The sequence below is a fragment of the Blennius ocellaris genome (assembly GCF_963422515.1).
Source record: "Blennius ocellaris genome assembly, chromosome: 3".
Lineage (NCBI taxonomy): Eukaryota > Metazoa > Chordata > Actinopteri > Blenniiformes > Blenniidae > Blennius > Blennius ocellaris.
This window is the reverse complement of record NC_137652.1, coordinates 26315971-26337004: the sequence shown is the minus strand read 5'-3', so window position 1 is coordinate 26337004 and position 21034 is coordinate 26315971. Positions and strand designations below refer to the sequence as shown.

General features: G+C 45.2%; 4 protein-coding genes across 4 annotated transcripts; 3 read left to right on the top strand and 1 right to left on the bottom strand.

Moving 5' to 3' along the window:
* Positions 1-1191: 1191 nt before the first annotated feature.
* LOC308144996 (inositol 1,4,5-trisphosphate receptor-interacting protein) lies at positions 1192-3069 on the top strand (the record flags this gene model as incomplete). The annotated part of the gene is made up of 1 exon (XM_080516310.1): positions 1192-3069. The coding sequence occupies one exon, from the start codon at positions 1192-1194 to the stop codon at positions 3067-3069; it is 1878 nt and encodes a 625-aa protein (XP_080372436.1).
* A 4554-nt stretch (positions 3070-7623) lies between these two features.
* On the top strand, positions 7624-12149 carry LOC308148899 (ras-related protein Rab-40C-like). The gene is made up of 6 exons (XM_080520449.1): positions 7624-8270; positions 8355-8415; positions 8506-8566; positions 9434-9511; positions 9650-9872; positions 10118-12149. Exons 1-6 carry the CDS (start codon positions 8117-8119, stop codon positions 10417-10419), a joined length of 879 nt encoding a protein of 292 aa, XP_080376575.1. The 5' UTR covers positions 7624-8116; the 3' UTR covers positions 10420-12149.
* A 1303-nt stretch (positions 12150-13452) lies between these two features.
* On the top strand, positions 13453-15353 carry wfikkn1 (WAP, follistatin/kazal, immunoglobulin, kunitz and netrin domain containing 1; the record flags this gene model as incomplete). Its single annotated transcript, XM_080516298.1, has 2 exons — positions 13453-13716; positions 13845-15353. 2 exons carry the CDS (start codon positions 13453-13455, stop codon positions 15351-15353), a joined length of 1773 nt encoding a protein of 590 aa, XP_080372424.1.
* Positions 15354-15390: 37 nt separating this feature from the next.
* mettl26 (methyltransferase like 26) lies at positions 15391-19804 on the bottom strand. Its single transcript, XM_080520450.1, has 6 exons — positions 19448-19804; positions 18903-19065; positions 16548-16607; positions 16391-16458; positions 16222-16300; positions 15391-16118 (listed from the first exon to the last, which is right to left on the bottom strand). Exons 1-6 carry the CDS (start codon positions 19639-19641, stop codon positions 16062-16064), a joined length of 621 nt encoding a protein of 206 aa, XP_080376576.1. The 5' UTR covers positions 19642-19804; the 3' UTR covers positions 15391-16061.
* Positions 19805-21034: the final 1230 nt, after the last annotated feature.

Genomic DNA, 21034 nt, shown 5'->3' with positions numbered 1-21034 from the left:
GCTTGACAAACCAGTTAGAAGCCCACAAGAAAATGAAGGGCAGAATCAGACTCAGCTGATGTGGATTATAGGTTGTCTTATATGAAACATCCACTTCGAGCTTCATGGGAAGAAAAACAAAGTGTATTAAATAGCCTTTTCTCTTTTTATAAATAAAAATCACTGATGTAGAACAGAACAGCTCAAATAAACAAATAAATACATGTAGAAAGTCATGCTGCTCCGCACAAGGCTCCGTGATTGGTCGAATTCTACAAGATTGTTAAATCATTATTCGTTGTAGTGGTTGCTAGGAATACACCCACTTATCTGAGCCACTCTTCAGTATCAGGAAGGTAATTACTTGCACAATGGTGAGCATGTTACTCCTCTACCCCTCCTGCTAACCTTGGAAGATAACAAATCCACTTTCTCAGGCCTTTAAAAATCTTCCAGTCAGGATGATAGTCTTCTCCTCTGAAATACTGCACACTTCACTCAATAAATACCACTTTTATATTACTTTATGAAAATCCATGACTTCCAGGAGTGATTATAAAAATCACTTTTTTTGTGTGAATATTAATAAAGACATTTTCTTTGTGGCTACATGCATTCCCTCCTCTGCTACCGTCGATTTAAACTGAGCAACGGTCCGTTTCAGTTCTTTTTTGAAGATGCATGCAGTTGAAATTACAGGAAGTGTGCTGTGCTATCTTTTCTCATCTGTGTATTGCGGAGAAAAATGTCACAGCGGAGCACAGGGGCAGGGTGTGCAGGAAATAAGTCACGGAAGACAAACTACATCTAAAATAGGAAGAGATCACAGAGCTGGTGTCTGTGAAAGGTGGCGTCTGTTTCCTCCTTTTCACCTTTTCACACACACAACATCGAAGCGTCGCATTATTAAGACAAACTGCCACTGGTTTTGGTGCGTATCCTTTTTCTCCTTTAATGTTAATGTGCAATGAGTAATAATGCTTCATAGTCAGTGGAGCAACAGTATAAAAAAGTGAATGCTTCAAGACCATTGAGGAAGTAGCCCAGACTTCTGTATCATTGTGAAAATTGCATGTCATAGCCATATTTCGTAAATAATTGCAAATATTCTGCAAAGTATTGATTTTGCACATTTGATTTCTGGTGAGGTTTTTAAACACGCACTTCTGATACTGCCGTTTGATCCATTCACAGACATCAGATCCAGTGACGATGCAAGAAACTCTGCTGCGAGTGTTTATTTTGGCTCTGAGTCTCATAATGTGTCCGAGGGACGAGCGTGGACTCGAGAACTGGGATGATATCACGGCGAGCATAGAAAACCATGAAGAGAATAGGCTGACAATGGAAGAGGAACTCGACCAAGAAACATTTGTCAAGGAGGAAATTACGCTCGGTGGCAACGAAGAAAGACGAGACGACATAAGAAATACCCTTCAGAAACAAAATCACTCTGACCGACCTGCCACTGAAAAAGATGAATTGTCTGATGCGACTGTCATCAGCCAAGACGACGCTGATCAAGAAGGAGGACGGCAGCGTTTCATGGCTAAATTGGACACAAGTCTGTCACGGAAATATAATGAAATGGAGAAGACCTCACAAGCCACCAGCAAGCAAAATACAAACCACATTCAGAGTGATGGGCCTTTCAGGGAGCCAGACGGACAACAGGGACGTCATGAAAAACCTGACAAAGACAAGTTTGGCTCTGGAGAAACAGAAGGACCTCCTTCACACGTCTATGCTGCATTATCTGAAAATGAAACTGGAGAGGAGGCCAGCACAGAGTGGGAGGACCATCTCTGGTACATTTGGAACACATTTTCCATCATTTCCATGGTTCGCTTCTTTAGGAAATACCACAGTAGAAGTCGCCAAAATAACAAGAAGAATGTTCCGGTGTTGTGCACCGCTACAGATTTAACATTGCCAGATACGAACAGGCTGCAGATGCTTTCTACCAAATGTGGCCTTGCTGCATCTGAAAAGAAGTGGGAAGGTGAATTTTTGGAAGGATTTGCAGAGGACTTACTCCAGGTCATGAGGACTGTCAGTGTTAAAAATGGCGGGATGGTGATCGAGGACTTTCAGAGGATCAACAGATGCCAGATCATTGTTCCTCTTGCTCCACCTGAGCCCTATAGTTTCCAGTGTCACCTCTGCAACAATCAGACCAGTGATTTCTTTCACCTGCAGGACTGTGGCCAAATAAAAGTGGTACAAAAAATTAGAAACCAAAACGGCTGCCCCTGTCAGTCCTCTGATGCAGACGACGACATGGTTTGTCTTCTCCACGGTGACGAGAAGGCAAAGACAAAAACTGTTGATGCATCCAATGGCCCCTTTTGCTTTAATGGCACTCCGTTCCTGTCCACGTCACAAATCATCAGATGGTTTCAGAGCATCGTCAAAGAGGCCTGGAGACTGATTTCACATAAATACGAGTTTAACCTCTACTTCCACTCCGTTGACACTTTGACCATTCGATTCAGATCAGGGAAGAAGATTTGCTTCAGGATGAAGCCAGTAGTTAAGAACAATGATGTACATTTCTTCAGCACACCTTTGTCCTCAAACCGTCTGGAGACATTCTGGACACCGTCCTTGACAGCCTATGAGGAACGACTCCTACAGCATTTTTCCAGACAACTGCCTGAAGACTCATGCCACTTACAGGTGCTTGAAATTGCACTGTTTCTTCACAAAAGACAAACTGCATTGACAGGAAGTAGCAGCCTGAGGGGCTTTCACTTCAAAATGGCACTCCTCCATCTGCTACTAAACAACGATCCAGCACAGTGGAAACCACACAACATAGCTTCAAGGCTACGAGACGTTCTGGGAGTCATAGAAACCGGCCTCGAGAAGAGGCTGCTGAACCACACGCTTATTGGAAACCCTTTAACCGTTATTGAACTGCCAGCAGAGTTCACCAAAGCAAAGCCAGTGAATCTCTTCCATCCCCTTGTGGTGCATGAATGCATGCACAGAAACGCCGTGATGCATTTCCGGGAGATGCTGCAGAACACGCACATGCTGATAGAGGATTACGCACCAACAGGGGTCGACTCAAGACATTTGAAGTAGGCTCATGTACTGCAAAGTATTCATAAGAAGGCCATTCATTTATTTAAAAGTCAGATCATTTCAAAAATGTCATTCAGTATTAAACATCCCAGGAACTTGGAAAGGCGCTCTGGTCAGTTTCGGCAATAGCTTCTTCCGACGATGGATCAGCCTCAGATTCTTTCAGAGGATCAACCTCCGCTAAGTCCTCGCCGCTGGTTCCAACCTTCCAAGACCGAGTGGAGATTACAGCACTGGACGCTGCTGAAATAAGAATTACATTTTTCAGAGAAATTTCATACTGCAAAAAATGTGATTTGTCAATGATTACTGTAGAAATGAATGTTTCTTAATAGACTTTGCATTTTTTTTTAAACACAAATTATACTTGCCCCTTGGGTGCGGTGACGGGCAAGTTGACCCACAACAGTTGCAGACCCAGTCGGGACCGTGGAGCTCCTTCCATCTACCCCACAAACAGGAGAGTTTTGGTCAGAGCCACCCACATGACACAACCCGCCAACATTTTGAACTCACTTCTTGTTTACTGGATCAAAGTTGCACGCCTTTGAACTTGGAGTTGGGGTGAGTGGGCCCAAAAAGATCTGGCAGTGCATGAAGAGTTGCTGAAAGAAAGCGCAACGTTAGAAAACTTTTCATGTGCGACTGCGTCAAGGTCCACGTGGCAGTACCTGCGTCGACGCAGAGGAAACCTGGTCCCTGAAAATGAAGGCAGCCACTCGAAATCTTTGATTTGTCTTCTGGTCGCCTTTGATGAACCGAGATGATGGCGTGATCCTGCTCTCAATCATACAGCTGGAAGGTAAAGTCAATGTACACTAGTATCCACAGCTTAAAAAAAAAAAAGAGAGAGAGAAAAAAGTCATCTTTAGTCGTGGAAAACTGATTACCCTTGGTTGTCGATGACCGTATATCTTGGTGTTGAGTTGGGGTTTTGGGAGACGGTCATGTGACATTGTTGAATGTAGATACGCTTGTTTCCAGCACTGGTCATGCTGCCAGGTCCACTGGCCTGGAAGAACATCGGCTGTCCCAAAGTGAAGGTTCTGGATCCCATGATGTTGTTCCCATATTCTTCAGGGAATAGGACAGAAAACAAAACAAAAAAATTCTTGAGCAGGTCAACAGTTTAAGAGGAACTGCATAGGTTTCAACAGCCTGACAATACATGTATGCTGTATTTTTGTATAAAAGTGTGAAAATAAATGTGTCAACATTAAAACCTGTGTCAAGTCATCAAGAAAATGAGGTTTGACAAATTTCCACATCTACAATGAGTTAGTGCATTTTAACTTCACTTTGAAATTGCATTTAAATGAGCGCACCATCCTGAGGAGTGAGGGCAAATGTGGTTCGTGACTGGAGTTGCCTGTACACCGTGCCACCTTGTAATTCAGGAGAGAAGCCAACTTTGTACGAGTGGAAAAACCTGGAGGGGGAGAAATAAAGTGTTACACCCTCCAAACCTGAAGGGTTCTCAGACAACTCCTCTACAACAATTTCTCTCAGCATTATTGATTTGAAGAGTTGAATTTCAACGTATATTTGACCCATTTGGAAGGATCATCAAGTGCATTTGACACAAAATGATATGCCAGTGTGACACTTCTAGAATGAACCTGAAAACTACTCACCTGGGAAATCGACACTGCAATTTAATTTCAAATGGCAGGTCCCTCAGAATTGGGGTGTTTGGGTTAAAGGAGAGCACGATGCTGACGAGCACACAGTCTCGGTTACTCTGGAAGAGAAACATTTGTCGGTTGCAGTTTTAAACATGGACAATAATTTATTGAAAAAATAGGTCAAAAGTGTCAACCCACCATTTTTTGGAATCCACAGTTAGAGTTCAGGGGGTACAAGAGGAAGAAGTGGTCTTTCTTGCCTGCATTAACTGGACAGTTTCCAAGTTTCAAAGATTTAAATGCATCCGGTGTGCTGAACATATCTCTTCTGACTCGGACATACATCCTGTCAATATGACATAGGACCTCGATCTTCTTGGCAGGGTCTGATCCGCCTTCAGGAATAGTGGTAACTTGAGGGTCGAGCAGAATTTTCCTTGCCGATGCAGGGAGAGGTCTGTAACCCCTCTCCGGTTTGAAAAGCCCCTTCTGGTCATGAGAGACAATAACATACTCTGGATATTTCTTTGCTTCAGACAAACTCATCCAAGATTTGGGTGCGGGTGCGGGAGCTTCTTGTTCTTCTTCGTCTGGCTCTTCTTTCTCTGGCCATTCTAATTCAGGATCTTGCGCATATCGGGCATCGCCGTCTCTTGTTTTAATCTGATAACAAGAAACAGAACAAAACAGCAGGGACAAAAGCTCAATATGCAGCAGCCTCATTTTCTCACCAGCAGCTACCACCCACTGCTGAGCCCTCCGCCTCAACTAGTGAAGTGTGATCACCTGGTCGCACCTGCTTTTTGTACTCTGCAAACAGGAGCGACGCCTCACAGCTGGTAGACATGATAATTAACTACAACCAATGAGAGGCGACAGATGATAATCACCTTTATCCCCATCGCTCCCAAAACACAGCAGGGAAAAGTGCATGACAACGGAGCAATCCCCTCAACAATAGAGTTTCAAGGGTATTATAATGAAAATGTTTCTGTAGTAAAGAAAATTCAGTTCAATTAACCCGGGAGTGTAAAACAACATTTTATTAAAGGAGCCACAGTCAGTCTAATTTCACCTTGAATGGCCCGAACCAAAAAAATATTTTAAATTTAAACAATAGAATAGAATAGAATAGAGCTTTATTCCTCCCCAGGGGGAAACACAAACTTACAACAGCTCAAGGTAAAAAGGTGCAGAAACTATCAAATTAAAGAATTAAATATGTAAACATATGTAAATATCTAAACAAGAGCAAAAAAAAGAGTGAAAAAATAGAATAAGTAAAAATAAAAAAAATAAAACAATCCAGTAAAAAAGAAACAAATCCTCTAAAAATAGAGTAGATTGACAGAATTGATATACAGGCAGTGTAGATAGGTAGAAACTGAGATGTACTCAGTGCAGATGTAAACGGTACATGAGAAGAGTGTAGGACATTTACAGTGAGTTGTTTAATATCCTAACAGCTGTTGGGATGAATGACTTCCGGTAGCGTTGTGTTTTACACTGCGGGTGTCGGAGCCTGCTGCTGAAGGAGCTGCTGAGCTCCTCCACTGTCGGGTGCAGCGGGTGGAGTGTGTTGTCCATGATGGAGGACATTCTGGTTAACGTCCTCCTCTGTCCCACCTCCTCCACCGAGTCCAGCGAGCGGCCCAGGACAGAGCCGGCCCTCCTGACCAGCCTGTTCAGTCTCTTCCTGTCCCGGTCCGTGCTGCCCGCTCCCCAACAGGCCACAGCGTAATGGATGGCAGAACCACCACAGAGTCATAGAAAGTCCGGAGTAGAGGTCTGCACACCCCGAAGGACCTACCTAAAGATTTTCTTCATTGTCACACAAATACAGATGGTTTAAAGTATGAAAAAAAAAAACAATTACTACAACCTCAAGATGAAGTCCAATTTTAATGAAACGTTTTGGTTCCAAATACAGTGAAATGTCTTTTAACTTTTCCCATAAATATTACATTTCGCATGTTTTTACAAACTCACCCTGAGAGAATGACTCTGACCCTGGTTTGCTTGCAACGAGGTTGTTATCTTTCATGGCAGCATCATTGACATCTCAACTCAGTGTTGTTTTGCATCTGCTACTGTAAAAATATTTGTTTGAAGATCAATGTCTTTGAAATTTTACCCAATGTTTGGTGGTTTGTTGGGCTGGATTAGAACCTATTGTGGGACAGTTGTGTAAAAAAAAACAAATAATTGCATTGTATGTAATGCTATATAAATAAAGTTGAATTGAGCATTATTGATTTGAAGTTTTGGATTTCAAGGTATTTATGACACATTTGGAAGGATAATTGAGTATATTTGGCACAAAAACATGCCAGTGTATTAAGGTTGACAATATTATGTATGAGTCTAATGATCTTCTTCTGTGTGCAAATACCATGCTACATTATCGGACAGTGGTGGTCAACGGCGTATACGATATGACAACAAGATTATACAACATTTTTCAAGAATTCAATCCAAAATGCAACAAAAGTATTGCCTTTTCACTTGAAAACATTCAAAATGGGGCCTTATACCCTGAAAGCCATACTGTCAGTGTGCGTATAGTAAAAACATGCACAATGCAACTGCTATAGTAATCGGGGGGGGGGGGTTCTTTGTATTTTTCACGAGAGGGTTTCATCAAATCTGGCTTTATCTTGAGATTGTAGTCAATATTAGTAGTAATTTTTGGGTATTGTGAAAAAAGAAGACAGTTTCAGTCGCTCCAGCGCAAAGAACAACTTTCAAATTTAGATTCAAAAGTTATTATGGCATTGTATTACTCCAGATGAAATTGGGCTGTATGAAGCCCTTGAAGCAAAATGTGTTTGACACCTGTGATCTAAATTTTAATGAGATTTAGAAAACGATGTTTTTGAGCCCATGGCCGGATGTGACGCTCCCATGACGTCACCACCAGGAAGTTCCAGCACATACACTTTGGATGTACGTTGTTCTCAGAGCCTGAACATCTTTTGTTCGCGTTTTCCTCTGTAACACAGTAAAGCCGTCGGTCTCCGTCTGGTGAAGTATCATTGTATGCGGGATTACACAGCGGAGATCCACCTTTGTGCGTCGGTTTCTGACTAAAATGCGTTACGATCGTTCGCGTTAGCTGGCGAGCTAACGAGCCTGCTAGCATCGAAGCTTGTTTTGACCATTAATGTGAGGAGTACCGGCGATCTCCGAGGTTGGACTCCGGTACGTTAACATCCACCCGCTTTTTAAAACTCAAATCAGGGGGATTTATGTGTTAGAAGCCCCACAGAGAGGTAAATATTATCTGTAACGTTGGTGGCGTACCAGCTCGTCGTGTAGCCCACGTCAAACGGCACTCAGCTCGAGGGGGGGGCGCTTGTTCTGTTTTGCCCCAAGGAGCGGACGATTTACGGGCTTGAAAAGCTCTGTGTGAACCGGAGCCAATGCGTGGGATGATGGGGACTCAGAGTAGCCCTGTAAAGAGTTACGATTACCTCTTGAAATTTCTCCTGGTGGGTGACAGCGACGTGGGGAAAGGAGAGATCTTGGACAGTTTGCAGGACGGGTCGGTGGAGTCTCCATATGCCTACAGCAGTGGTGAGAACCGGTCTCCACCTTAATTTACTGTTTTTAAAAAGTTATCAGCACATATCTGCTATAAACCATCCTCCCATGTTCTAGGGATTGATTACAAAACCACCACGATTCTGCTGGATGGGAGACGAGTGAAGTTGGAGTTGTGGTAAGCAGTAAATGAAAACACCAAGGCTGGAATATGACGACCAAGCCCACGACATGCTGGTATATTCACATCTGTCTGTTTCTATCAAAGGGACACGTCAGGACAAGGAAGATTCTGCACTATCTTCAGATCCTACTCTCGTGGAGCACAGGTAAATGTTTTTGTTGATGGGAGGTGAGATATTGCCCTTCACAACTTGTTGTTCACGAGTCAAATAAATAGGTAAAACACTAGTGAATACAAGTAAAGTAAGTCAGAAAACAACAAAATTGGCATTGTAGTATAATAGTTAGCTCTGTACTATTGCAGCATCAAACAAAAAAACCTTTCTGTGGGGAATTTCTCCTCTTGAGTATCACAACTCACTCTCACAATGCAGGTGCCGGTCACATAGGTTGTCACTGTGTTGGTTTATGCCGGATGTGTGACTCCTGTGTCAGATATATGATACACAACCAGCCCAGTGTCTCCTCTGCTTGTTTTCCTTGCGTGGGCTGGGACAAAGACGGGAGCAGAAGGGACAAACGAGCAGAGGTGCTGTTATGTGAAAAATAGCCGACAGACACACACAACTCAAACAAGGGTCGTGCGCTTCACCTTTGTGTTGTGAAGTCCAGCAGATAGCAACAAAAACTGTCCTTTATGGGAGTTGCACTTTCAAATAATTCCTTTTTTTCACCAAGTGCTTGTGCAGGATGGGCAATATATTCAATCTTCTGGCTGTTAGTTGAGTGTAAACGCCTTTTTACTTTAGCCTTCTTCAGCCTCCTGGTTCCTAGGATTTCTCCAGGTGCATCCCTAAATGACATCGGGGTCTTCAGCCAGTTCTGCAGCCTACATTGATATAGATGGACAGTCTCTTAAATTGTACACAGAACCCACAGACCTTTGGCCCATTCAAGGAATTTGCATTTTACCTGCAAACTCACTCTTGTATGATCTTTTAAAGTGAAGGATCAGGAACAGGATGCGGCAACATGTTATTTTGTCTCAACACTATCATCTGTTTCTTGCACAGGGCATCCTTCTGGTGTATGACATCACCAATGGCTGGTCATTCGATGGCATTGACCGTTGGATTCGGGAAATTGATGAGGTATAACACAAGCAGACTTTTAAAGAGATCCCATCATCCACGTCGCCTCATGATGACATTTTGCACATGAGTCACTCAGCAGGGCATGGTGGGATTTGGCAATGGGACGTGACGGCACTTTTCGGTTGTTTTCCTCAGCACGCCCCCGGAGTGCCCAGGATCCTTGTGGGGAACCGGCTCCACCTGGCTTTCAAGCGGCAGGTGCCGACCGAGCAGGCCAGAGCGTACGCAGAAAAGAACAGCATGACTTTCTTCGAGGTCAGTCCACTCTGCAACTTCAACGTCATCGAGTCCTTCACAGAGCTGTCGCGCATCGTGCTGATGAGGCACGGGATGGAGAAATTCTGGAGGCCCAACAGAGGTGTGTGTTTCAAGATTTATATCCCACTGTTTGACCACTTCACTCACTTAATGTATTACAACCAAAAAATACAAAAAAACACTGTCGCATTGTATTTTCATTCATCTTGATGCACAATTCATGTATTTCTCCAGCCGCGGCGCCGATTTGCACTTTTGCCGTTTTCTTCCACCACCTCAGCTGCACACACACACACACTCGTTCACGGCATCTCGCAACTGAACGTTTCCTGTGTCGGTCCGCAGTGTTCAGCCTCCAGGATCTGTGCTGCCGGTCCATCGTCTCCTGCACGCCGGTGCACCTCATCGACAAACTGCCCCTCCCCGTCGCCATCAAGTCTCACCTCAAGTCCTTCTCCATGGCCAACGGCATGAACGCGGTCATGATGCACGGACGCTCGTACTCGGTGGCCAACAGCGCGGCTTCGGGAGGCGGCGGCGGCGGGAGCAAAGGGAACAGTCTGAAACGCTCAAAGTCCTTCCGGCCGCCGCAGAGTCCACCGAAGAACTCCTCGCAGTCCTCGAAGGGGAACTGTAAGATCTCGTAGTGAAGGCGTCTCCCACCGGCGGCCTCCGTTGGGCGAGTATTAAAAGTGTTGTTGCTCCAAGGGGTCACGAGGCCAGAGGAAAGCAAGGAGAGCTGTCAGCACCGTTCGTCTGAAACAGATATAGCTGTGAACTCACCTTGACCTTTGGAAACTGGTTGGATTGGTTTCTGTTCTCTTTGCGCTTACGGGTGCCATCTTGTGGATGTTCGTTTACCTGTAAACCCTTCGCTGCCGGGGCTCACTGCGACCACGCAGGACAGGATTTTCACGGGATCAGCAGATGTGAATGGAGGATATTTGCTCACCTGTCAACACTACAAAGCAGTGGATGCACAACGACTAGCTTTCATGTGGAAAAAGGGTTGTTTTCTTGGTATTTAAAGTCGGATCCGAAGCTGTAAATATACTGTGTGTGTGTTGGTCTGTGTTTTGGTGACAGTCTTGGAGGTGGAGGTTTTAAAACTTGTTTGTTCTTGAATGTTTTTTTTGTGGCGATCTGCTTTGATGTTTTGTGTCTTCTTGCCTTTTTATATCCCACTGAGAAATAACGCGGCAGCTCCGCGGGTGGTGAGCGACTTATTCAAATCAGAGACGAGTTATGTTTCAAGTAAGTCCGGCCTGAATTGAATGTCACGAGACGAGCAGATGTGCTTTCCCAGATGGGCTCCAACGAAAGAAAAAAAAAAGAAGAAGAATTGGCGTTAACAATTGAGAAACATTGAGAGTCTTGGCTCCACTTTACATGTGAAAGCTGAGTTTGTCTTGTTAGTGGGACTTTCTACGTTGCCCCTAAATTTCCGGCCAAATGAATTCCCTCTCCATCTCAATCCATCATGAGCTCAGACACGTGTTTGCTCACTCTGACCTACAAATCCACCGCTCTTTGTTATGCCGCTCCTTTAATGGTTCCGACCATACCCAGCATGGAAATGTTTTTTTATTCGCTGAACTTCTCGCGGGGAATAAATGATTTTGTGGTGAGAAAGCCGTGTACAAACGCAGATTATCCTCGTTGCCATTTTAACTTCATAAATTTCACATTTTTAGACATCCGTTCTTAACGAGGTGCGAGTGAGAGGAGTGTTCTTAATTCGGTTGCTTTCTGGATATTTCATGTACATGTTCGGTATCTATGAATGTAAAGCCACTTCTTTCCTGTGGCGACGTGTGAGAATCGGAGGCGGGGCGCTTTCAAGTGCACAGTTTGTGGTGGTTTCATCCAACGCTGCTGCTTGTTTTTGAGTATTTGTACTATTGCTGCTGAAGTTGCATCTGAACGTGTGTGTGTCTGTATGTGTGTGTGTGTGTGAGTGAGTGAGCGTGTGTGTTTGCGTGTGTGTAATAGATGGGGTAACAGTGGTTGTTTACAATGTATTGTCACAATGCAGGAGCCAAGCAATGACATCTGCAGAGAAGACGCACAGTATTTTAACCAAAACTTGTGATATTTTCTTCTAACATTTGAATGCAGACGTGTTTATTCTGATGAAACTCTCCATTTTTGTCCCACGCCGACACGCAAGGTCGCGGGGGTGGGGCGGGGGAGCAAGCGGACCCGGTGCATGTGTCATACTGTCGCCTGCTTAACGTGTTGGGCTCCCGTGTGAACATGTAAAGCACTATATGTAAACGTTTATTGATGATTGTTACTACCAGAGCTATGTGTCTCGAGGTTTGGGCTCCATCTGAAGCAATCCTCAAATCAAAATAAAGATTTGTCCTCTGCATTATTATACTCTCTCCTTCAGACATTGATCGGGGTCACTGTGGGAATTGTGGGAGATGTGTTTTTGTTTCCTTTGTCCGATCAGGGGCCACCGCTGGTGTGGAGGTGCCATAAAGCCCGGTGGTGGTGGATGTGATGGTGGAGGAGGAGGGGGGGGGGGCTGAATTGATTATCTGCTCCTTCGGTATTGGCCAGTTTTTGGATAAACGGGCATCATCTCAGCAGAGCCTGAATACAGCGCGGTCAGAAGTCACCGAAAGGTTGCGGGGTCACTTGCAAAGAAAAGATGAGGGGAGCTGCTTCTCACACGCGCACGCGCACACGCACGCACGCACACCCCCACCCCCCGGCACAACATGGGTCACACACTGCTGAAAATGCGGCGCTTTACGTTTTCCCACCTGACCGTGGCATCTCTGAGCTGAGCGCGAATGAGGGACGCTAAATTGACCCACGTCTAGACAAGGAGGATGTAAACAGCGTGTTTTTGCGAGACAAGACGGGACGTGACACGCCCCGTGTGTTTGTGTGTGTGTGTGTGTGTGTGTGTGTGTGTGTGTGTTTAAACGCTCTTCACATTGCGCACCTGAAGACCAACAACACATTCCGTTCCTTTTGGATTGGATTTTGGATAATGTGCACGACTCAGTATCACTCCTGATCATTAAAAAAAACTTGCACTGATGACAGATTAAAATCAAACAAACAAATAAGTTACTTATTCATGACATGCAAGAGCTCTACAAATCCTGTCTGGACACATTTAACGTTGGGTTTCTCACCGGAACGCGGAGCTCCGTGCGCACGGTTGTTAAGACCTCTTGCATGTTTTCTTTGATGTTTTTACAATGTTTGTCCAGTTGCTTGGTGCATGGCTCTGCTTCATAAAAGTTTCAGACACTGGACGAGCACGGGGGCGGTCAGAGGGGCTGCCCTCTCCACCTCCATTCACACTCTGAAAGGCTGATGTTGCGTCTTTCTCTCTCATTGTGCAGTTTGGTTCGCTTATTCCGCAGCTCGGGGAGGCGGGCTGGCTAATTGTTGCATGCATTTTTCCATCACCAAGACGGACGTTTTCATGCATCACCACTGCATCCCTTCACACGGGACTGGAGTTTATCCGACTCGCCACATGTCTGCCGTGGATTTTTTGACACTATTTTCCTCTTTGCGCGCAGCAAAACCGATCTTGTTTACGCGCAGAGCAGACGGACGCAACTGGGAATCGATCGGAACCATCTGAGTTTTCTCGAGAGTCAAATGAGGAACGGAAATATTTGCTGCGCGACCCATGCAAAAAAGCAACCATGTATGAAATTCCCCTCAAACTCCTGGATGAGAGACGAACAAAGGACACTAGTTGGCGTAACGCCCCCGGCTCCACAAGACTTCCAGGTTGGGCACGTGTGTATTTGTTGATACTTGTGTTTTGCGATTCACCCCGACTTTCTTTGTGTTCAAGCGTGACGGAAACCAAAGTTAAACATGACGGATTTTGCCCAAACAAACTAAACTCCAATCTCTGGGTTGACGCGCAAAGCACCTGCGAGAGGGAATGCAACATCGACGAGGTGAGATCATTTAATCCGATCTGCGCACCGGTGTGAGAAATCACAAATGTCACACTTTTTATTTTTTGTTGTGTGTTTTAGACTTTTAAAACAGAAATACTCATTCCTGCTGCATGTTCTGTGTGTAGGACTGTGCTGACTTTGAGAAATGCTGCACCAATGTGTGTGGCCTCAACAGTTGTGTTGCTGCTCGTTTCTCTGACGGCACTCCCGCTCAGCCACACGGAGAGAAGGCGGACGAAGCCTCCGCCTCCACGGCGACCTGCGAGGGCTTCATCTGCAGCCAGCAGGGAGCCACCTGTGACATCTGGGACGGGCAGCCCATCTGCAAGTGCCAGGACCGCTGCGAGAAGGAGCCCAACTTCACCTGCGCGTCGGACGGTCTCACGTATTTCAACCGCTGCTACATGGACGCCGAGGCCTGCATCCGGGGGGCGACGCTCACTGTGGTCCCCTGTCGCTTCTACCTCGCTGGGCCTCACACCAGTCCTCTGCCTCAAGACACGACGGCGAACCCAACCCAGACGTCCTCCCAGGAGGACCCCATGGCTCCCACGCTGTACTCCAACCCTCACCACCAGGCCATCTACGTCGGCGGCACGGTCAGCTTCCACTGCGACGTCATCGGCGTGCCCAGGCCCGACGTGACGTGGGAAAAGCAGAGCGACCGGCGTGAGCGGCTGGTCATGAGGCCGGACCAGATGTATGGCAACGTGGTCATCACCAACATCGGACAGCTGGTCATCTACAACGCCCAGGTGTGGGACACGGGCATCTACACCTGCGTTGCACGGAACTCAGTGGGAGTCCTCCGCGCAGATTACCCGCTGTCCGTCATCCGCAGGTCCGGCGACGACTTCTCCGAAGACCCCGAGATGCCCATGGGGCGGCCGTTCTCGCCGGCAGACTGCCTGGCCGAGGTGGACCTGCGGGTGTGCAGCGGAGAGCGCCACGTCGACTGGTACTACGACGGCAAGCTGGGCTCCTGCATAACCTTCAGCAACGGCGGGTGTGACGACAGCCGCAACCGCTTCGAGACTTACGAGGAGTGCAAGGCCTCCTGCCAGCGGGAGGGGATGGGGATCTGCTTCCTGCCCGCCGTGCAGGGCCCCTGCAAGTCTTGGGAGGCCCGTTGGGCCTGGAACTCGGTGATGAAACAGTGCCAGGCCTTCGCGTACGGTGGCTGCCAAGGGAACGCCAACAGCTTCCTCACCAAGAAGGAGTGCGAGGCCAACTGCCCGCAGCCCAAGAGGAAGCCGTGCAAGACGTGTCGAGTGAAGGGTAAAATGGTTCCCAGCTTGTGCCGGAGTGATTTCGCCATCGTGGGCCGGCTGACGGAGCTGGTGGAGGACCTGGACTCCGGGTTGGCCCGTTTCAGCTTGGAGGAGGTGCTGAGAGACGAAAAGATGGGCTTGACCTTCTTCAACACCAAACACCTGGAGGTGACCATCGCCAAGATCGACTGGAGCTGCCCCTGCCCCAACGTCACCGTGGAGGAAAACCCTCTGCTGGTGATGGGCGTGGTCCACGACGGCATGGCCATCATCCAGTCCGACAGCTACGTCCGAGCCGTCACGGAGCGGAGGCTCAAGAAGCTGCGCGACGTCCTGAGGAAAAAGACCTGCGCGGCGGCGTGAAAGCCTTTCGAGCTTTCAAAATGACAGACGCCAGAGCTGAGAAGGAAACAATTTAATTCCTCTTAAGATCAAAACACAACAAGATGAAAATCACATGTTCATTAAGTTATAAGCATCACAGGAAGTGTTCATTCCAACACGATTGTACTCCCCTCCTCTCCTCGTGAGCCCATTTTTATCAAGAAGTTTAAATATGAATACTTATTACATGTATCGTGCACGTTTAAAGAAAGAATAGTTTGAACTTTTCACATTTCCAAAATTGCTAGCTTGTGATGCAAACAAAACATTTGTCTATTTTTTACCCCTGATTTTACTTGTTTTGGCTTTATTTGATATATATACATAGGAATTGTTCTGTTTCATGTACGTTTTTCAATCTAATGTATTGTGTACTTCCTCTAAAAGCACTTCGTCGAAGTTAGTCTTTGCAGCTAAAAAATAGAAAAATGAATAGGGTCCCGTCAGGTACATATAGCACATAGGCAACTTATCTGCGAGCTTTAATTATATTTACTCAAATGTGCAATACAGAAGATTATATTGTGCCATAGATTAGTGTGTGTCAAACGGATGGGCGGAATACAATATGGAGAGAACACAATTCATTTAACAGGTCTGGAAAATTTGGCAACGTATCTGAGCGTCAAGTGTTAGTTAAGGCGCTTCGACTCCTCCGGGTCCAGAAAAGAGACGTGAAGTCACACGTCACACCAGACTCTCCTTTCTGAACAGAAGGCATTTGTTGTTTGCAGGCATGTCCACCTAGAAAACACAATATTTTGCGAAGATGAAGAAAAACAAACAAAGCAAACCCAACGATGTTTTTCCTTGGGACGTGTGACGGCGAGAAAGTCAAACCGCGTACCATTTTCTCCAGGTATAGACCGTTTCTTTGTGCCAAAGTGTGGAGGAGCGAGATATCCCTGAGACCCCATTCCGGATTCCTGGAAGATAAACATCAAATGGTTTAGATGAAACGGGAACACTTGGTTTCACAGGGGAGACGTGTCGTAATAAAACCCAAGGCCCGGTACCTCTGCCGAAGACTGTAGTCGAACTCGATGTTACTCTGAGGAGCGATCTGGCCGTTCACCGCGTACGGCTGAGAGGAGCGACACAACGGCATGTTAGGCTTCAGAGCGGCACGTGATTTGTGTGTTGATACTGCTGGAATGTTTTACTGTCGCTCACCCCGTATGTCAACAGAAGACCTTGTGGCTTCAGCACGGCTCCGGCTCCTTTGAATAAACCCTGCAAGAAAACGGCAACGTCTTCAGGGTGAAAGCATGGGGGGGGGGGGGGCTGAGTGGCAGAAGGAGCGACTCGGGTCTCTCTCTTTTTTTTTGTTTTTATATATAGCTGGAATAACCTGAGGCAGACACTGTGATAGGGCGGTGCTTCCAGTCATTATCTCAGCAGTTATTAATCTAAAGGCCTGCAGTGTAACTCCGGCAGATGCATACAAACTGCATTATTTCCCCTTTACGTAACCTAAAGATGGGCACAAGTTGACGTTTCGGTGAAAGCTAAACTGGGTCAAAATTGAAAGGGAAAATAATCCCATGGATGAAGTAATATGAGAGCAGATGTGCTCGTTTGTGATTTTTTTTTTCTTATTCTGCCTGTGCCGACTCATTCCTGGGATTCGTCTTCTCCTTTCTTCTTGCGTAAAATAGACGGAGGGAGAAAAACATCCTGTTGTCACGTCTCGGAAATTGTCTGAACAGTAAAATAGTGCAGGTGTGTGAAACATGTCTTAGTTTAGGTTCAACCTGATTTCACCTGTAGCGGGCCGGACTGGAAAAATAGTGCCATGATCACCTTCCTATCTAAAACGTGGTGGTTTGACCGGATTGGAGCTTGTTGAAGGCTTTATGTTTAACACCCCCGGAATATTTAAATTAAAAACACTAGACACACAAAAGTACATAGATGTCAAATTATGAATATCATATATTTTGTAATAATCATAAACAGGGTGTGATGAATTTTTTTTTTTAAGGCAGTTCATTAGCAGAATGGACCAAAATATGTAAGTTCAACCACACACCATCTGCCTTAAAACAAGCCGTACGCTTCGATTGCTGACATGTTGACAGATTAGAATCTGCTGCAAGCGAAAGTTTGTATTTATAACAAGTGAACGTGTAACATTTCTTATTTTGCTATATGATTAAATGTACTCCATATTTAGTGTACAAAAACGTGAAGATGTTCAGACTTTTTTTTTTAACCTTCTGCTCCATTATCTGATTTCCTTCCATCTTTAGTCAACACATAATTAATGTGTGGATAAAAATAATAATGAATTGGTCTGTTGGTCATAATTTTGTCTTTTAAAAACTTTGGATTATACTCCGTGCGTGTTTCGTTTCTGCAGACTTTGTCATTTCAGTTGCCTCTTTTGTCACAGTGGATCATGTAATCTCACATAATCTGCATGTTTTAGGTTTGTGACTTTAACCCAGGAGTTTTTCCACGTCTGGGATTAGCCCCCCTGCAGAGATTAAAGCCTACCGTCTACCCCGTATGCACATTATGAGATATACTGTAATTTTTAACGGCTGTTGGGAGTCTCCAGGCAATTTAACTTAATCTAATTGAAAAGCATAATATAGGTCTTAATATGCATTTGCACTAAAGCTTCTTATAATTTTAATCTCTCTTCATGATGAGCAAAGCAAATCTAATTTGTGTGTTTTATGAAAACAATTACCAGTTTTATTGTTCACTTACTTCTTTTTTTTTTTAAATCAGTAATTTTTTTCTCAGAAAATTCCAAGCAAATCTAAATCCTGCTCTCTGGCGCCACCTTTTTGAGGCCCGAGCCACACTTTGAACCACTGCTTTAGTCTTTTTTTTCTTCTTCTTCTTCTTCTTGCAGGTAAACACATTTAAAAATGTCTCCATCTGTTTTGGTTTTTATTCAAAACCAACAGTGGGACATTGAGGAGGATATTACGATAAAGGAGAAAAAAAAAGAGTTGGGTGATTAAGATTAGCGTTGTTTTTGTAGAATTTTACAATAATCAACAACAGTCTTTAGATTGATGATCTTGGTGATAAAGTTGTGGGTTTGAATCCAGGCCTTTCTGTGTGTGTGTGTGTCCTGTGATAAACTCATGCTATATCCAGTCATCTTCACCCATAGTGAGCTGGGATTGAATCTGGCGCCCTGCGATTTTAAACAGGATAGAGCAGTATGATGGATGGATGGACAGAAGCCCATGAGCCAATATGTGTGATTCTGGTCAGGTTTATACCAGTTTTCCCAAATGAATAGATTATGTAACCGAAGTGTAATGGTGTGTCTATATAAAGATTTTAAAGTGTCTCGTGATTCAGCACCTTGAGGTTAAAATATTCATTCTTTTGTACACATTTCGTGATTGCCTTATAAAAGGTTTCTCTTAAGTAGCCCACTTTACCAGCTGCTAATTCAGTTTCAGTCAGGACCTTTAGCTCTTGGGTTATATAAAACCAACCCGAGCAGGCCTGCATGTAAAAAAAAACAACAACTCAAAAACAAAACAGCAGCAGTCCTACCTCTGTACATGCGAAAGGAGAGATGTGAATCATGTTGATGTTGAGCACCAGGTCGAGGCTCTCTGGCTGGATCCCCCCCCAGTACTGGTGGGGCAGAGAAGCATCCAGGTGGATGGCGGGCATCACATTGTGGAGCTGGTAGTGAGCTCTGTACGCTTCTATACTGAGAATAGAAACAAAAGACACGATTGTTGTTGCAGGAGCTCTCCAGCAAAACGCGGCCAGCCGATCAGCACAAGCGAGGCGCCGAGTGACGCCGAGTTTAGAGGACTGACGGTGGGATGCTGGTCCAGATGGGACCACCTTTACAGTGTTTTATGTCGAAATAATCAGACACACTTATATAAAAAAAAAAAAAAAAAAAAGCTGTACCATCCTGTAAACGACACATTTTCCTCGTGCCATTTTCAGGATGACGAAGGGAAATAGTGACAACGTTAGATCAACAGGACAAAGCATTTATTGCACCTGTTTCATAAGGGAAATGAGCGATGGGTCTGGATCACACCTGGACAGGTTATATAAGACGGAATGAGTGCGTTTACCTGGCCAGCGACTGGCGGTCGTACTCGGACGGCTGCCACATGACGTTCCGCAGGGCCTGGGCGAAGTGGGTGACGTGCTGCCCGGTCCCGGAGGAGATCTCCAGGGCATGCAGGGGTCTGCCCGGGTTCACGGTGTCCCGGAGTACCGCCAGGATCGGCTCCTTGTTCCTCTCCGCGGCGGCGGCGCACAGCATCGTGCCAAAGCAGAGCTTACGAAGCCACTCCAGCGGGTTCGTCACGTTCGATCTGACCGAGTCGATCCACTCCGGCGGGTCTGTAACGCTGAGACTCGATCCGACTCGATCTGACTGATCCCACTCCACCCACGATGTTTTGTTTTTCACTCAAAATGGTCCATTTCCGCATCTCCCCCCACGTGACTGGCCCGCTCAGCCAATGGGCGCATGGGAGGGCGGGCACGAGCCGCTCCGTTATAAAAGGATGATGAGAATTAAAAAATAAATAAAAATACACATTTCACACAGGTTTGTTTTTATTTCAGGAAAAAAATAGCATTCAGGTTCACCGCTTTACAAAAATGTACATATATTCCCACCTATGGACAAAGAGAGTAATAACTTAAATGTTTTGTGTAAGTGACAGAATGATATAAATAAAGACGATAGTTAAATACTATTTTAACAAATACACACATCACAGGATTGTCAAGGTGGCACAGAAAAAAGTAAACACGTCAGACACACAAACACAGTCTAATTATTTATAGGCAAAGATAAGTCTTCAATTTTTATTGTTCAAAATGACATTTTGGGAATTTTGCATGAACAATAAGGATATAAGTGGATATAAGTTTCAACCTTGAGTGTGGGGAACAGGATCAGCAGGAATCCACCACCTGTGAGCCTGGTTCTGCAGGTTTCTTGTCTTATACTTGCTCATGTGGAATTGTTGGGTACTCTGTAAACATGCCCAGAAATAACTGTTATATTCGGTGCTATACAAATATAACTGAATTAAATTAAAACCATGGTTTGAATCTGTTGTGCCACGAAGAGCATACACACAAATTGCACTGACTTGACTCCTTATAAAAGGAAGCACCTGAATACACTTACGACTAAATCATGTGAAGACGATACTTAGAATTGCTGGGTTCAGGTTCAAGGTTTAAATCAGTGTGCAATAGAATATTGTTTAAAACGAGCTCACCTTTTAAATGTGCACATTCACCTGTGCTCCGGTGAGTGTCATGAACATGGCAGCCGTCGTATTTATGTTGTGACTGATTCTTGTCGGCACAATGACCTCGCAGCATGAATGCTTCTGGCTGAAATCTGCCTCAAAACAAAGCTTTTCTCTGTGACGTTTATATGTTCTCACTGAGCCTCTGTGGAGTAACGTGGTAATTTAAAATAATCTGTAAATGTGAATGTGCGTGTGATTTCTTTGGGACCTTTTCGAGGTGGTTCAATGGTTAAAGAAGACAAATGAATAGACGCAAAGACTTAAAGTCTGCGCTTGAGTTGCTGTGATGAAAGCTGGCCTGGCAGCCTTTATATTTCTGTTTTGCCCGATTCCACTTAAGGTGACACAGCCCAGTTTCATCATACAATCTAAAGACATGCT

What these genes read in the sequence shown, in the direction of transcription:
- mettl26 (XM_080520450.1), bottom strand. Translation starts at nt 19,641, where the DNA reads ATGCTGTGCGCCGCCGCCGCGGAGAGGAACAAGGAGCCGATCCTGGCG. An exon ending in GACCGCCAGTCGCTGGCCAG is followed by an intron (nt 19,066 to 19,447) that starts GTAAACGCACTC and finishes TTCTATTCTCAG; the next exon opens with TATAGAAGCGTACAGAGCTC. An exon ending in GTCTTCTGTTGACATACGGG is followed by an intron (nt 16,459 to 16,547) that starts GTGAGCGACAGT and finishes CGCTCCTCTCAG; the next exon opens with CCGTACGCGGTGAACGGCCA.
- LOC308148899 (XM_080520449.1), top strand. Translation starts at nt 8,117, where the DNA reads ATGCGTGGGATGATGGGGACTCAGAGTAGCCCTGTAAAGAGTTACGAT. An exon ending in TCCATATGCCTACAGCAGTG is followed by an intron (nt 8,271 to 8,354) that starts GTGAGAACCGGT and finishes CCCATGTTCTAG; the next exon opens with GGATTGATTACAAAACCACC. An exon ending in ATTCTGGAGGCCCAACAGAG is followed by an intron (nt 9,873 to 10,117) that starts GTGTGTGTTTCA and finishes GTCGGTCCGCAG; the next exon opens with TGTTCAGCCTCCAGGATCTG.